This window comes from Quercus lobata, chromosome 1, assembly GCF_001633185.2.
Source record: "Quercus lobata isolate SW786 chromosome 1, ValleyOak3.0 Primary Assembly, whole genome shotgun sequence".
In the NCBI taxonomy this organism is placed as follows: Eukaryota; Viridiplantae; Streptophyta; class Magnoliopsida; order Fagales; family Fagaceae; genus Quercus; species Quercus lobata.
This window is the reverse complement of record NC_044904.1, coordinates 28132799-28150116: the sequence shown is the minus strand read 5'-3', so window position 1 is coordinate 28150116 and position 17318 is coordinate 28132799. Positions and strand designations below refer to the sequence as shown.

At 31.5% G+C, this 17318-nt stretch overlaps 2 protein-coding genes across 3 annotated transcripts; one reads left to right on the top strand and one right to left on the bottom strand.

Moving 5' to 3' along the window:
- Positions 1-4387: 4387 nt before the first annotated feature.
- On the bottom strand, positions 4388-7763 carry LOC115985669 (elongin-C). Of its 2 annotated transcripts, XM_031108588.1 has the most exons (4): positions 7541-7763; positions 7266-7371; positions 4826-4941; positions 4388-4688 (listed from the first exon to the last, which is right to left on the bottom strand). In XM_031108588.1, exons 1-3 carry the CDS (start codon positions 7650-7652, stop codon positions 4863-4865), a joined length of 297 nt encoding a protein of 98 aa, XP_030964448.1. In that variant the 5' UTR covers positions 7653-7763; the 3' UTR covers positions 4388-4688; positions 4826-4862. The 2 variants fall into 2 exon arrangements, with proteins under 2 accessions (XP_030964448.1, XP_030964451.1); XM_031108591.1 differs by having other exon boundaries at positions 4388-4941; positions 7541-7737.
- Positions 7764-11753: 3990 nt separating this feature from the next.
- LOC115992582 (L10-interacting MYB domain-containing protein-like) lies at positions 11754-15374 on the top strand. The gene is made up of 4 exons (XM_031116831.1): positions 11754-12063; positions 12428-12461; positions 14785-15132; positions 15223-15374. The coding sequence occupies exons 3-4, from the start codon at positions 14785-14787 to the stop codon at positions 15325-15327; spliced, it is 453 nt and encodes a 150-aa protein (XP_030972691.1). The 5' UTR covers positions 11754-12063; positions 12428-12461; the 3' UTR covers positions 15328-15374.
- The last annotated feature ends 1944 nt before the right edge of the window (positions 15375-17318 follow it).

The window sequence follows — 17318 nt, the reverse complement described above, 5'->3', positions numbered from 1 at the left end:
ATCAACAACTTAAGCAGAAAGTCACAAAGAGTGGCATATAAAACGGAAATTTGGCGTGATTTATGTGTAGCAATCTAGTTTTACTAGTCATTGGACCATAGAAGAGACAGATTCTTTTGCAACGAAAATAACACTTGCCTTCCTGTCTTCTTCTGCGGCTCTGCATGATAAGCTTGTGGTGAGTATAAGAATGTAGGATATGTAGCAAAACAGAAGAGATCCATGATTAGCCATTTTTCCAATTCTGAAAACTGAAGAGTAGTAAACTGTGTTTTATATCAGGATGGGAGGTTAAGAATTTCTTGTCTATTAAGCATTATAATTTGCTTTCCTTCTTATTAAATGCATCTATTAACTATGGAAATTAATTTACCCACATTGATTGAAATTAGTGAGGATGATATGCCTAAAAAATGAATATATAATAAGTTGTGATTAGTGGAGCATAAATTATACATAAAAAATAGGACAGAAAATTTGTTTTCTTATAATGCTTTTATTTCCTTTGCGGTGGCCATTAGGTAATTTTCATGAGTCAGATTTCATAGTGGCATATTACTTGATAAGGGTCAAGTTTAAGTCCAGTGTTCAATAGTACTGTACCCGTTGAGGTAATGATAAGTATCCACTTTTGGACACATGTCACCATCTAAGCGGGTCCAGTGCACTAGATGCACTGGACCTAAACCAAATCCACTTGATAAAATCTTTGAAAGATTTTAGGCTGGCAGCTTGCAACTTGGCAGTGATATATCTAGCAAATCTGTACTAAGGATTTAGATTCATGCATGACTTGGCATATATATACAAAATGAAAGTCATTTATCATGACTTTAATTTTGTATATATATGCCAAGTCATGCATGAATCTAAATCCTTGGTATGGATTTACCAGAAGAATATAAATAAATAAATATATATATATATATATAATAGTTTCGCACTGCATAAAACTTTATTACTTGAGTTTCAAATATCTCTCCTCAAAAAAAAATTTGAATTATTACCAAAAGTTTCAAATAAATTTAACAATCATTTTGATTCTATTTAATAATTTTACGTGTTATATCTGTAAAATTTACCGACGTGCTTGCACTAAATGTATTAAGCATCGTAAAACTAATATGTTTTTCTCATGTGACTTATTAATTAAAGTTAGTTAATTTACTTTAGGTAACACCCTATCAAGTTTCAAAAGGCTTACTAATATATATATATATGAGAAGAAAATTGATTTTTAATTAACCTCATACTATCATGTCACATAAACTTTTGAATTTCTTACAATTTTAAATGTTATTATTTTAATATATATATATATATATATATATATATATATTTAATTGAATTTAAATTCTATTTTTATATTTAAATCCTCTAGTCTTGTTACTTCATGTCTTCTTTAAATATTAATAGTTGAATATATAAGTCCATCTACTAATATAATCATAATAAATGGATAAAATTAAAATATACAGTTTTATATACAAACACAATCATAATTAATGTTTATTAATAACACATTATAATCAAATTTCATATTAAGTCAAAACAAAAAAGAAAAAAAAAATCATATTATGTTAAACTTTTCTATGCATTCCATGAGTTATCGACTAATATATATGACAACAAGATTCATACCCATAGTGGTCTATGGTTATGCCAAGTGGCACGTACCTTGAGAAGGGATAAGAACCCTCTTCATTTAGTCTTCCACCTCTCCAAAGTCAAAAGTTTGCATTTATACCATCGCGCACTCTTTGCGCGATGGTCACTCCACAAGTATTAAGTACTTGTGAGGTGTGGGGGGCAAGGACTAGGATTCAAGTCTTCAAAAGGGAGTTTCATACACATATACACTTAGATTAGGCTAAAGTAAGATTTCTATCTTGTATCAAAAAAAAAAAAAAAAGTTTGCATTTATGTGAATTTATTATTTAGTTGCCATGTATTAATGGCATAAGTGGGTTTTATTTACATGTATTAATTATCTATGAATGGTGTGTTAATTATTTATATAAAAGAAATTTATATTTTATACGGTTATTTTTACTTTTTTTTTAAAAAAAAACTATATGGTTATTTTATAAACTCTATTGATATATATAGAGTTTTTTTTTTTTCTTTTTTTTGAGTAAATATAGATATGTATAGAGATGAATTCAAGTTACATCTCCATTCCTGCTTAGATTTTATGGTGGAAATTTGATTAGTTACCAAGTCATAAATAAAATAATTATAACGTTAACACATCTCTCAATTCTAGAATAAGAGTTGTTACTTGGAAATCAATCAATTATTTATGAGAAATGCTATGCTAACAACATTTTCACAACTCTTTTACAACAAATCCTAAATGACAAGTTGTTAATATTGGTTGTTACAAGTGTGCAAAAAAGTAATTGAAGTTATAGATTCAAATTATAACCAATAACAACTTAATACCTTTGATTTGTTATAAAAATGTTGTGGATGTAACACTTCTCATCATTTATTCTAAACTAAATTCAATAGTGATGAAATGTAAAAGACCATATTTACACCCTCCAATAAAATACTGACACACTAGATTTCCTTTCTTTTTTTTTTTTCAAATAAAATCATATATAATGACTAAACTAGTACTCTTATTTTATATCCATTTTTTTTTTCATCCACATTCATATTTTAATTGTGGATTTTTTTTTTTTTTTTGCTCCGTTTGTTTCACCATTAACATTTTTTGGAAAATGAATTATTTTCCAAAAATAATTTTCTAAAAAAATATCCTATTTTCTTATATTTGGTAGCAACCTTAAAATGCAATAGACAACTGTCTTTTTACTTCATGTTACTGAAGTAAAAACATTTTAGTTTTCCATGTTCTTCATGTTTAAATGAAGTATTATGAACACGTGCATTTCTTTAAATCCATATGACTATAAGCCATGAGGAATTTTGAAACAGCAGAGGCAACATTGAAAATGCTAGCCTTAAAAACCTTGCATTTCGACTTGTGTATGCCCCAGTGCTTAGGAATAACAGCTTTAGACCAAAACAGGTTCCAAGACGAACTTCTCTTCTCTACAGTTTCAATAGCGATTTGCTACTCCTCCACTTTGGTGGGGCAGTCTAGCAGTGGGTTCATGATGTGGAATTTTTTTAGAAAAATAAAATAAATATTGGATTTATATTGGTTTAATCTAATGGGTTGATGTTGTGCGTGTTCATGTGCTTTACTAGGAAAAAAAATTTAATTCTAACGTAGCAGTGTTTTATTGGAGGGTGTAAATATAATCTTTGATTTTAATGGATTCGTTCATGTCTTCTTCACTTTCTCCTCATTTCCCCCATAGAGAGAGTTCCTTTGCGACATATTTCCCCTGCTCTCCCTTAGCTGGCATCATTAATCTGTTATTATTTTCAATTGACAAAATTGACTTTTTTTTAATATATATATTAATGATATGACACTTGTATACTTTTCGATATAGAAAATAAAACCTTAACAGAAAAATAACCATTACTTTTTTTTAAAAGAATTTCAACATACGACGTCCGCTTCTAATAATAACTCTTTATCATCAAACCAAAACAATAATTAGTTTTTGATATATTACAAGCAAAATAACCATTTCAAGTTTAGAATATAAGCAATTATCGAAAGTCACAAAATCCTATCTGAAACAATAGAGTATTATATCTATTAAGGCAAGAGTCATTTAACTTAAATATGATGTGAGACTAAACCCAGTAACCATCCAGAAGACAATCAAAAGTCCCCACTTCCCCAGATAAGCCAATTATGGGAAAGTAAAAACCAAGCTTTGCTAAGTGCTACGTCCACAGAATAGTACTCTGGGCAAAAAACACAAGAAGACCACAAATCTGATCATCTGCTTATTGTCATTCAAGCAAACAAACAAATGTGCCCACAGCACATGCCTGTTAAGTCCATAATACTTCCTTGAAAAGTGCAAACGTGTTACGTATAGACCCATTCAGTTGAATCTAATTCAAATTAAATCTAATGAATCATGTTTAAGAATTACTCTACATGTATCAACAAAAAAAAAATAAAAAAAATTTACTCCACAAGTTTTCAACGATCCTGTCTCTTACCAAAATCAAGGTTCATACTATTTTGGTTCAAGATGGCAAAGTATCGATTTCTGTCAAAAATCATTTGTAGTATTGAATGTTAGATATCCATAACGTTGTATAATCTAAAAAAGAAATTAATATTACATTTAAAATTTGCAAATATATATATAATTGAAGACATTTTTGTGCCAAAATTGTATTATTCAAATCTAGTATGTCATGACAAAAAAAAACATTCAAAAATCCACCAGCTATCAATAATAGAAACGACATCAAAAAATAATAATAATAATAATAATAATAATAATAGAAACCATATCATCAAACCATGTCTTACTTATTAAGAGATAACATTCTAATTAGTTATCACATATGAGTTATCCTAACTGCACTTTACATCATCCAATAACTGCACTTTCCTTGACTAAATCATCCTAACACTGTTTGAAAGTGTAACAATCACTTATAAGTTAAATAATGTATGCTACATTGCAGTGCAGAGAGAGATCCACTGCAAATCACCAACATGAGGTTCATATAAGTTTTAAACCTTCTTGGGTAACGAGTTCATCCTTGAGCATCTCTACTACTGTAGTACATAATCACTGGATCCAGGATCCAAACAAAAAATTGATTAGGTTACAGCAAATTTATAGGAGACTTAATAAATTAAACTTCCTATAACCTCTACAGAAGAAAACTAGAATGTGACTTCTTAAAGAGAATATATAAGAAGGCTTACAATCCTGAGCAGGACTTGCCGCTCAAGAGATGATAATTCAAGTATGAAGATAATTAGCAGCCATCATCAACTCCAGAGTCAACTCAGGTTCAATTGGAAACTCGGTCTCCTTTCCACTGAAAAAGAGAAACATTTCCATAAATAAAGATAGGGGGAAGGGGCTCTTGACCAAGGTTCCAGAACAAATTCCAACATCAGATCCAAATCAAGCTTTTACGAATATGTAGAACAGATGTTTATAAACCATGGTGCAGTTAAATTCGTTGTAATATAGATTGACTCCCAAGAAAGTATCATAATAAAAATTATGACAAAATACAACATGACATTGAGTGGAGAGATGCTTAACTTAGCCCATTAAATATTTAAATTTAGTTTAAAACATTGAAGCTAGAGAGATACTTAATTTTATAATAAGGTATTCCAAATGAAACACGTAGAAAGATTATGAATAAAAACAAGGGAAAAGACAGATAATGCCTCCTTTTTGTTGAAATAACCATCCAAGTCCTGACATATTTTAAAAGGATTATTAAGTCCTATTTTTAATTTTCTTTTGAAGCAAGTCCATCCACCTATGGTTAAATCACTTAAAACACAGTTCCCTTCTTTTTATATAAAACTCGTATTTTCTTTATAAAATTTAATGTGTTTGTTATAAAAAAATATTTTGATCTCAATAACTAAAATAAATTGAAAACTAAAAAATAACCAATTAGCTAAATTAAATCTGTGATGGGATCATAACTAATAATACAACCCATAAAAATACTTTGTAATATTGAGAAAACAGAACCACACATATAATAGCATCAATCAGAGTATCTCAACACACACACACTCACAAAAAATTACCAATAGTCAAACAAAACTTAGTAGTTAGTACCAATACTCCAGCATAAATAATGGATACATCAAGGAATAGGGCTGACAATGAACACAGAATGGGTAGGATTTCAGATACATGTCATCCTAATCTTCGATTATAAAAATGCCACGTAGCATTTTTCAATCAAATAATATCGATATCCATTCTTGAGTTAAGCAATTCCCATCTCATAACGAGCAGCTTAACTCAAGCATCCACATTCCATAATCCCTATCAGAGTCAGACAAATAAATATCACTACAGGTAACCAACCAATTTTTCAAAAGAATACGGACTTCCATAAACCGTACTTCTCAATAACCCACTTCACGACATCAAAACAATCAATTTTTAAATCAACATAATAGAAACCCCTTCATTCAGTCTCTTTCAGACCAAGAAACTTTCTCCCTTCTTCACACAGTGAAGCAGATCTCAGTACTACTGGTAACTATTCAAATAGTTATTTTCAAGGATTTACTTATCAAAAAAAAAAAAAGTTATTTTCAAGGATCAAAATTATCTAAAACAAAGAGCCTAAAGAGGGAACTTCTAGGTCAAATAGTTAAGCAAATAGCAAAAGGCAAAACAAAGCAAAGTCTTCCAACCTAAGATAAGCAACATCAAAATGCTGGAAACAAGAAACCCAAATAATTTGAGCACAGGTAGGGGATGTCAGGCAATCATTCTTCAGGCTCTTCCCTCATAACTGAAACACAGAGGATAATGACACAGATTTACCTCAACAACTTGCATCAGTATTGAAGAACACAACAAAGGACACAATACTACTGAAGACAGCAATGTATGCTTGCCTTGCTATATAGGTAAATAATTTCAACTTGAAAATGTATAAGTGATCAAAGCTCTTTCAACCTTTTTTTTTTCATATGAAACAAGCATCAAGAACAGAGCTCCGTACTCCTTCATATGATATCAAACCTATTCAAACTTGAGAGATTAAGTCAACATTGGCAACCTTTCCTATCAGATTGATGTGAACCTTCCAGTCATTGAACTGGAATGAAGAAGGTTAGATCATAGGTTGAAGACCCTCGGCTCTAGTGTATATGAAAGTTAACAGTAAACAAATTAAATTAAGTTTTCCCATACAAAGTGTCATTTGAGTCATTTGAGAAAGGACTAATGACATACAGACCTAACTTTCCAATAATGTGTTTATACCAAAAGGACACCTGAGACTCAATATTGTAGAAATCCCATCCTAAACTATGAAACTAAGGCTTGGTTGTTGTTGTAGACATCCCATACATAGCAATTATTCAACCCCAGCTATAGAAACATTTGCAATCAACACTGTAATTCGACATTAGCTGGCAAGATCCACTCCACCATTGATTTTGACACATTAATGCACCCACTATCCAACCAGCCAACTAATTTGCTTTGTTAATTATAACACTATTTTTGGACAGTGGGTGGACAATGCAAATTATGGGTATTGATTACAAAAAAAGATTATAATTTAGAATAAAATTGTAAATAACCCCATAATTTCTATAAGTAGAGAAATACATGAATAAATGAAAAAAAAAAAAAGCAAATCAGAACCTGGCAAATTGAAGATGCCAATAGAAATACTTGCAGATCTTCTCTAATATGGTTGTGCTGATCTCAGGGAAAGTCACTTCTCCGTGCTGTGTCTCGGCAAAGCTTCCTATCACAGCGTCAGACACAGATCATAAATATTTGTAGGGAATTTTGTGGGAGGCAAAGTTTCAATTTTTGTTTGAAAAGAATTATAGATTCTAAAATGCAATAGAGAGAGGAACGGGAATGAAACCCTAATTGTAATCGAGAGAGAGAGAGAGAGAGAGAGAGAAGACCTGGAGAGGTAAGCATGTTGTAGATGGTCTGGGAAACCATGGCGGCATCCTTGTCGATGACGAATTCGAAGCCCTCGGCGCTGATCAGCTTAACCATGTCCTCCTTCTTCATCTTTTGCAGTTTCGCTTTTGCTTATGCCAACCCCTCCAAAATTTCAGCCAATCTCTCTATTGTGTGTACTGCACTTGCGTGCGTGGGCGCCCGTGAGTTTTAATTAATACCAACCGGCACCAAAAAGGAATCATAATGATTCTGTTAACTTACGAAAGAAGGGGTTAATAAAATAAAGTTTTACCATTAATTTTTTTTATAAATATAAAAAGTTGACAGAAAAATTAATTATTTTTTTATTTTTTAAATTATTTTTAAAAATAAATCCTAAACTAATGTCTTTGAGATATTCCTTAATATTTCACTTTTATGATAAATAAATAAATAAATAAAATCCTTTTTTTATTATTTTTTTATAAAAGTTGTATTAAAACTTTTTAAAAATAACTCATTCTTTAAAAAAAATAATGCTTTAAGAGCATGGTTCTAAAAGAGACTAGTTCTCAAATTTTAGCAATTGAACCATTGACTTTTATCGGTTTTGACCATTTTTAGTTTTTACGAGATCAATTTAGTGTCTAGTTCCTAGTGAACAAGCCCGTCCAATTTTTATTTTTAAAATCATGTTTAAGGACACTCATTAACCAAACTCATAAAATAAAATAACTGAAACTCAATTTTTTTTTTAATACAAAATAGAAATCATACTTTAATCTAATCTAAGTGTATATCTGTGAAGCTTCTTCCTGAAGATTTAAACCCCAACCCTTGCTCCCCACCCCCACAAGCACTTATACTTGTAAAGTGACCATCGCGCCAAGAGTACGCAGTGGTGAAACTCAATTTTTTCTTAAGATATGGAAAATTGGAAACTTGGATTCATAAAAGGCTATTAATAAAAATATATATGTTTTATAGTATATTAGCAGTATTAATTAATCTATAATACCATTCAAAAAAGAATTAGTTTATAATTATTTTTTTTTTTGATAAAGTAGATTAAAATATTTTAAGTGCTCAGTTTAAGTAGCTAAAAGTTATTGTAAGGACACAATTCTCTGGCGGCCCAATAAGGATGTTGGGCTCACGTACGAAAGATCCCTCACAATATGATTTGTAGAGAGTGGGCTTGAAAAGCTAGCCGTTGGTCAAGTGGCGTTGTCCGGTCATGGCTTTAGAGGAATCTACGTAGAAAAAGGGAATTGGGTATGAACATTTAAGCCCTAAGGCGTCGTACCCCGTGGGATGGAGCTCCTCGGAGTTGATCCGAGGACCTGTTGAGGTCTTCTCTCGGTTGCCCAACGACGGACTTTCTTCCATGAAGTCCGGTGTTCCTGAGATGTTTTCCCATGTAGTCTCTCTTTTTTCGGAGGTGGAAAAAAGGGCCTCCCTCCAGATCTACTTACTTCCTTATTTTATACTAGCTTGCATTCATTGCCCTTCGTCCACGTGTAGGGTCAATCTTTACGAACATTGACATTTGTCCCATCAGTCCAATCCCGGAATTGTTGGGGATGGTTTGATAAAGCTGCAGAGTACGGCTCTGTCAGGCGTCGGGCCTTATCTAGAAGGGTAGTATGGATAACTTCCCCAAGATATTCTGGATTTCCTTACTAATTCGTCCCTATTCCAGTTTTGCCCCTTTATTCTGGTGGGATTATGGATCTGCCGAGGACTAAACTGTCCTCGGCTGCTTCCCAAAAATTGTTTTGTGCTCTGCGTTGTAGAGCTTGGGCCACAGCTCTCCTCGGATTGGGCCTTCGAACGCTCTAAGGATAAATGGGCCTGGTCCACGAATTGTTGGGCCCCACAGTTATAATTCTAAAACTAAGTCTTTTTTCTCATTAAGTTATTTTTTGTTAAAAGTATTTTTGTTTTTATGGCTAATAGAAACATGGCATTAGATTTTTTTTTTTTTTTTAATAAAGGGAATTGAGCCCTCAAGTGCTAACTCCTAAGCCCCGAAATTGCAAAATGGTGTGGGGTTAGTTTATTTTCCCAATCTAGCTTGCAATTGAGTCCTCAAGTCCTAAGTTTATTTTCCTCTTTAGGTAGCAATGAATTCATCCCAATAAAGCTCGATTTCATTGCGAAGGGTTAGTACTTGTTGTAGTTTGGATTCGTAGGAAGGCTTAAATCAGTGGTGGCTCTAAGAATTTTTTTCAGGCTGGTCATTAAAAAATTTAAATTTAATGAAATTATAAAAAATAAAAAAAAAATTGAATATATTGACATTGGGAAAAAGAAAAAAAAAACACACAAATATATAAAGTTTTAAAATTTATGTTCACAAGTTTCATATTTTGAAATCGCTGTATAATAGCTTTACTATCAATGCTATCACGTACATTGTTTTCAATTAAGACAACCAAGCAATCATTAAACCATTGATTTCCCATTCAATTACCAACATATTGCATAAATAAGTAATAATATAAACACCTATAAAAAAAAGTAACAATATATAAATTTTAAAAAAAAATGCATTTTTTTAAAAATGTATCACATAAATCCAACAAATTCAACAAAAAACTAAAGTAGCACTAACAAACTAGCTATTTGAAAAATATGCATTTTTTTAAATAGCGATTTTAAAATATACCCTTTAAAAATAAAATTTTAAAAATCACAATGAAACATTTGATTTCAGCTTTTAAGCTAATTTTTTTGTTTAGGCAATTTTTGAGAAGTGCTACGTCCATAATATTTTTACAACATTTTTATAACAAAGCCTAGATAGTAATTTTTTACCAGTTCTAATTTGAATCTACTATTGAAATTATTTTTTTGTCCACCAGTAACAACCTACTACTTCATATTTATTATGAAAGTGTTGTGAAAATGTAGTAAACATAATATTTCTCACAATTTTTTTGTTCAACATTCAACGAACTAACATTTTGAAGAGGTTGAATTGTATTTTTAATGGGCTCAAATTTTTTTTTTAGGGTGGTCAATGACTCACATTAATTTAAAATTCAATTTTTTTTAAAAGATATTAAAAAAAAAAAAAAATTCAAGTCAAAGTGGTCACATGACCACCTTGTCTTAAATAGACGCCCATGTGAGCAACCCATCAAAAAAGCCAAGCTATAAGGTTTTAATGGTATTTACCTATGGTTTGGATTTTATTATTTTACCTACCTGAGTTAACCATTGTAACTCAATTTATCACTTCAAAGCTAAAACAGGAAAAAAACATTAAAAAAATTAATAAATTAATTAAAATAAAAATAAATAAATAAACAAAAGGTTAGGGCTTTGTAAAAAGGAAGAACAAACCCAACCTCCCACTAAATGGTCCAAATCCATTAGCTTCCCAGAAGCAAAATCAGTGCTAGAATATTAATTGTAGCAGCTCAAATTTCCAATACCCAAATAAGAAATACGTGAGCTAATATCTTTAACTGCACCTAATCTGTCCAAATAACCCCAAGATCTTTTGGTTCGACCCTCAAACCTTTCAAGTAGCGTAACAAAGTCCTTAGTGACACTTCACTTCCTTAAAGCCCAAAAAAAAAAGCATCCCCGATTGCCCTAGCCCAAGAGCCAGCTCAATGAAGTCTTCATAGTTGCTCTAGCCCAAGGGCATCCCCTGATGTAGTAATTCTATTAGCATTTGATGTTCGGAATGTTATAAAATTAAAATCAATCGGTACCACAGGAACCATGTTTGCTAAATCAGTTTTTGGTTTCAAAGTTTATAATTTAGAGGCTGCTTAGGTTCTGTTGAAGGCGATCACATGCTCTTTAGCTTCGTTTAAAATTGACACAAATAGGTGAATTATTATAGAAATATTCTTCTGCATGCCAAATTTAGTAGTTTGAACCAGCCAAATCACCCGGAGTCAAAATGAAATGGGGAAAAGTATTATTATTTACTTATAGAAACAAGATGTGGAGAATCAAAACGTAAAATGAAACACATTTGCAAGTAATGTCTAATCTATCACAGTATAGTTCTGCAAGAGTGGCATTTGAAATGGAGGAGAAGAGCTCAACATTCAGTCCTTTTTTCTGATGGTTTGTTGTACAAATTCATGTTATAAGACCATCTAATCTAAGCCACTGCCTTTATCAAAAGGCCACGGCAATTTCTTTATGGATAATTATCAGAATAATTAGTGATTACAATTTAGTGCCCGTTTGGTTCCACTTTTTCAGCCCAAAACGGGCGTTTTCAAAAAAGCTGGGCCCAAATGTGCGTTTGGTAACTTCAAAACGCAACTTTTATAAAAAAGTTGCGTTTTGAACTTTTAGAAAAGCTGAAGGGAAAACGCGCAACGGAAATGGAGGCTCCCTGGTCCATAAATCAAAACGCGCACAGCGCGTTTTGTTATATTACCGTTGCAAAGATGGAAAGACCGAAATACCCACACATTTTCTGTGCGCGTTGTGCCCTCATCTCTCATCTCTGCTCTCCCTTCGCATTTGACGCCTCCATCTGTTCTCTCTGCCGTGCTCTGCCTTCGTAAGTTTCATCTCTGTCTTTTTTCTTCTTCCGCTTCGCCTTCCTCTTCTTCTTCCGCTTCGCCTTCCTCTTCTTCTTCTTTCTTTCTTTCTTTCTGGTTCTTCCTCTCCGTAAGTCTTTCTGTAGTTTTGGATTGTGGTTTGTTTTATGGGTAGTGATTTTTCTGTGTGTTCTTTGGGTTGATTTGTCATGGGTATGGGTTGTTTTGATTTGGACCGAACCGGGGTTGATTCTCATGGGTCTGATTTGGGTTTTTTTGGTTTTGATTTCTCTGTTCTTTGGTTGATTTCTCATGGATTTGGGTTTGATTTCTCTGTTCTTTGGTTGATTTCTCACTTTTGGTGTGTGGGTTTTGATTTCTCAGGTACCAAAAACACTGATCTGCTACCAAAAACCAGGTACCAACACTGATCTGATTTTTTTTTTTTTTACCGAGTGTGGGAAAAAAAATTTCGGATCTTGCTATGAATGGGTGTTGTTCCTTTACTTGTTTTGTTATTTGTTTTTGCTGATTGGAATATATAATGAAGTGTTAGTTTGATGAATATATAATGGGTATTGTGTTCGGATCTTGCTGATTGGAATATATACATGTTCTCATGAAGTGTTTTTGTTTATTTGTTTTGTTATAACAAAATTTCGGATCTTGCTATGAATGTGTATTAACTTGGAGATATTGTTATGCTTCAGTTGTGTTATATATTTCAGTTGCTATGAATGTGTAGAACTTATATATTTCAGTTGTGTTAGCTTGTGTTTTGGGGCCTGGGTTCATTTAACTTTTCTGACCAACAATTGGGGGTTGATATGAATGGTGGGGTATCTAATAAGTTGCCTTTGTCAAATTCCTGTGGGGAGTTTTTGCCGTACTCAGAGTCTTTTTTCAAGCCATTTAATGAACATCTTCAGTTTGATGTGCTTGGAAGCATGGGTCCAATGTAAAAATGTTGTATAAGCTTTATTTTTTGTTTTAAGGTATGAGTTTACACTTGTGTACGTAACAAATCATATTACTTGCCAATTCTACGTAACAAATCATATTATTTGCTCTTCTCTTTGGTGATTGATTAATTGAGATTGTGTTTTGAAAATTTGAAGCAGTTCATGTAACTTGCCAATTCTACCAGTAAAGTATAAATTCGAATCCCCTCAAGTTGAACGAAAACCCCATATCATTCCAAGCGCTGCCCTGTTAGAATTTTGTAGTGTACACATTATTAAAGGAATGTACTGATTGGAATTGGTCTATGGCATGAGAATTAGGCATCAAGTGGGCACTTTTTTTTTCCCTTTATTGCTTTTGTGCCTTAAAGTTCCTATAATCTGCAGGAATTGCTGTTTGAGTAACATTATTTGTTCACTTATTCTTGTTAAAATTTAGTGTACTAGAATATAGCTTGTGCGAAACGTTCTAACTCATAGAAGATGAACCTATTTTTCAAAATAAAAGATCTTATCGAGAGGGTAGACACAGTTGCTAATGTGGTACTAACCTTTTTCAGATTGTATCATCTTATTGAAAATGAAATTTTGGAAAGAATTTGGTTTTCTGAGGAATAATTTTGAAATCTGAGGAATAATTTACTAATTATTCCTCAGAATGCTTGTAGCAACTTCTTCTCGAACTTGTGCCTCATATAATTCTATTGATAGACTTATGCCATGTTACATTGTCTTTTTGATTTGTTGAGCAATACTCTGTGCTGATTATTGGCATGTTAGTTATAATGATATTTCAGCTGTGTCCATGTGTTATGTAATGAACAAACTTTGGGTTGGTGTTCCTTGATGCGTAAATCCGGATATTGATGATTGGGTTGCTAGAATATGTAATCTGATCCGTAAATACAGTATTAAAATAAATAAATAAATAAAATCTAGAGCAATACATGGTGCTTCTTGACTGACAATGAAGTTTGCCATCATTTGCATGTCCATTAGTTAAATAGGCATTATGTGAGATGATGAAAAGTTCATTATGGACAAAGTTTCAGTAGAATTTGGACGCATTTACATAGCAGATACAAACCACTAGCTATTTCACACAAGAAAAAAGTTTAATATACCCAATGAGAATGATGCTGAGTAGAAAGACTTTGTAACATTAAACGATTGGCTTTTCTTTGTGGAAAAAGAAATTATTAGTGGTATTAATACAGGGCTGCTATAGAACTATATGCTTTAGGCTAATGTTTTCATCTAACTTTATAACAATTCTAACAGGCTTTGTACCCTTTGGAAGTCTGGTTGCAGGTGTTAAAATTAAAAGCAGTATGATATATATATATATATATATATATATATTATTTGGTAGAAATGAAAACTTGTTCGAATGAGGACTAGAACATTGGTCATGATTTAGTTTTAGGATTGTTATATTTGTATTGGGATTTGAATGGAATTAATATCTTGGTTTTAGGATTGTTATATTTTGGTTTGTATGATTTGTTCTCAAGGTTAATAACCTTGGATACTGCAGTTGATTTGTTGGATTAATTATTTTTAAGATCATTATATGGAGTTGTTAAATGTTTTGGGTAGTCTCATCTTCCTCTTTTCTGGATTCCCGTGTTCTCCTCTGGCCATATATTTTAATGCTCAGACTAGGTAGCAATTTTTTTTTTTTTTTGGATTTATTAGATCATGTTTGTAACTAGTTCACTAGATTGGAATATTATGAATTCTATTTTTTGCATTTCTTATGGTTGCTTAACTCTATAGATGGGTAAAAACAACACTTCCAACTCCAAGGCAAAAAAAACAAGAGCAGTATGGGTAGATCCAAGTTGGACAACTACTTTTTGTAACCTTTGTGTGGAAGAGATTGAAGCTGGGAATAAGGGAATCTTTGCTGCCTTAAGTGCCAAAGGTTGGAGCAATTTGGTAATCAAATTTCGTGATGAGACTGGTCTAAACTATGATAAGGAACAATTAAAATGTAGGTGGGATGTATTAAAAGCAGATTGGAGAGTGTGGGAAAAATTGAAGGGTGTTGACACAAATTTAGGTTGGGATGCAGTGAAGGGAACAATTGATGCTAGTGATGATTGGTGGGACATGAAGTTGAAGGTGAGTTGAATATTTTATTAATATGTAGCTAGTTTGAAATATTTATGTATATTATTGTAATATGAGTGAAATAACAATTACATTTTGTAGGAAGTACCCAAAGCTTCAAAATTTCGACATAAAGGTCTACAGAATCTACAACAACTTGATAGAATGTTTAGGGATATTGCAGCAACTGGAGCAGAACTCATGTAGTACAATTTTTTTTATATTTTTATGTAGTACAATTTAAACTTCGATTATTGGTATGTATTTTATTATCTTTTTACATTTTTATGTAGTACAATTTAAACTTGGATTATTGATGTATATTTTATCATCTTTTTACATTTTTATTTTGTGCTTCATGATGATGAAAATTATTTAGATTTAATTAATATTGATAAGAAGTCATTAATGGTAATAACAAATAATTATGACACTAAAAAAGAAAAATTGCCCAAACATTATTAAAATAATACCAATAATATATATATATTATTGGTATTATTAAGTAGTAGGTTATTATTAGCTAACACTTGTGAGAAAAAATAATTTTTTTAGAAAGAGAAAAAAATAATTTTAATAGTACGTTCAAATTAAAATTAGTATCAATTTTTATCACAATATTTTTACAATATTTTCACAATAAATCTTAAGTGGTAGGTTATTATTAGCTAATATTGGTAAGAAAAAAATAATTTTTTTAGAAAGAGAAAAATTGATTTAAGTATGATGAAGTAATTGATTTAAGTATGAAACAAACTCACATAAAAAAAAAAAAGGTATGAAATAAATTCTCTTATATATACATTGTCCTTTTTGGTCATTTACCCCTCAAAAAGCCACTTTTATAAGTGCTAGCCAAACACTCAGCTTTTTCATTATGCACTTTTTAACAGTTTTTACCAAACACTCAGCTTTTTGAAACTCCACTTTTTCATTATGCACTTTTACAAAACTCCACTTTTTCATTATGCACTTTTTCAAAAAGCTGAACCAAACTCACCCTTACTGCAAGTAGGTTTATCAAATTACTCCCAGCACTTTCATGTGGTGTTTTAGTAAGTCTCTAAGATGGATCAACCATGAGTATAAACCCCAACCAAATCACCAAATTGCTATACAAATGAAATCATTTTGTCCATTGATAACCCACATTCATAATAATTAGTAAGTGTCAAATGAAAAATAAAACAAAAAAAAAATGATTACATATATATAAGTAATTTTTTTAAGGGTGTGGCTTGTGTCCAGTGGAAACTCCAGTGGAAGTTTCCACTGGACACATTGGATGGTGGACCTGTGTCCTTTTTTTAATGAGAAACAAATGAATTATAACAATGATTACAACAGTACATTTTGCCTTGAATAAGAGTGATTAGAAGTCCTGGTAAGAGAAACCATAAATAATGCCAACTTAATGTTTTAAGTAGCACACTAATGTCAATCACAATTAATGTATTTGAACTTAATCGGTCCAGATCAGTGTTAGTTAAAGAGCGGGGCTCCCTTAAGCGCAAAAGTGCAAAGGCCTCTTGGAGCCTAGGTATAAAGTGCAAGCATGTGCTTAATTGAAGTGAAGTGTACATTTTTAAAAATTATTATTATTAATGAGAAATACAACAATCAAATTATCATATAAATTGAAATTAAAAATTTTTATATAATTCATATAACATTTAGATAAACCCTACTTTTGCATTTCAACACAAAAATTGCAAGTCATTTTAGTTTTTTGAATCAGCTAGATATGAATACTTTCATGTAAAATCCTTTCTTAAATCTCTGATATCCATGATAATCTATGACTAATTACTAATATTAGTTAATAATTTAATCACTTAATTACTATAAGTCTATGATAATTAATCTACAATGTTCAACATCAACCACCAAATTAACTAAACAATTACCTCCAATATATTATATCATACTTTTTTTTTTCATGAATGAGTTAAGAATATCATATTTTATACTTTTTTTTCATGAAAGAGCTAAGAATATCCAAACAAAGCAATATGGTAATTGGAAGCAGATATTCAAAAGGGAAAAAATAGAATAAGAAGAAGAGGAAGAAGCTACATTTCAAGGAGAAAAAATAAAAATAAAAATAGAGAAGAATTAGGAGATTGTGGGTTTCAAGGTAGGAGGCATGGACACGGACACAATTACAACACAGTGACACAAACAATTTCTGAAAAAGT

Coding starts and splice junctions, on each gene's coding strand:
- LOC115985669 (XM_031108588.1), bottom strand. CDS start 7,652: ATGAAGAAGGAGGACATGGTTAAGCTGATCAGCGCCGAGGGCTTCGAA. Junction 7,372..7,540: donor CAACATGCTTACCTCTCCAG/GTCTTCTCTCTC, acceptor ACGCTGTGATAG/GAAGCTTTGCCGAGACACAG. Junction 4,942..7,265: donor TGGCATCTTCAATTTGCCAG/GTTCTGATTTGC, acceptor TCTCTTTTTCAG/TGGAAAGGAGACCGAGTTTC.
- LOC115992582 (XM_031116831.1), top strand. CDS start 14,785: ATGGGTAAAAACAACACTTCCAACTCCAAGGCAAAAAAAACAAGAGCA. Junction 15,133..15,222: donor GGTGGGACATGAAGTTGAAG/GTGAGTTGAATA, acceptor TACATTTTGTAG/GAAGTACCCAAAGCTTCAAA.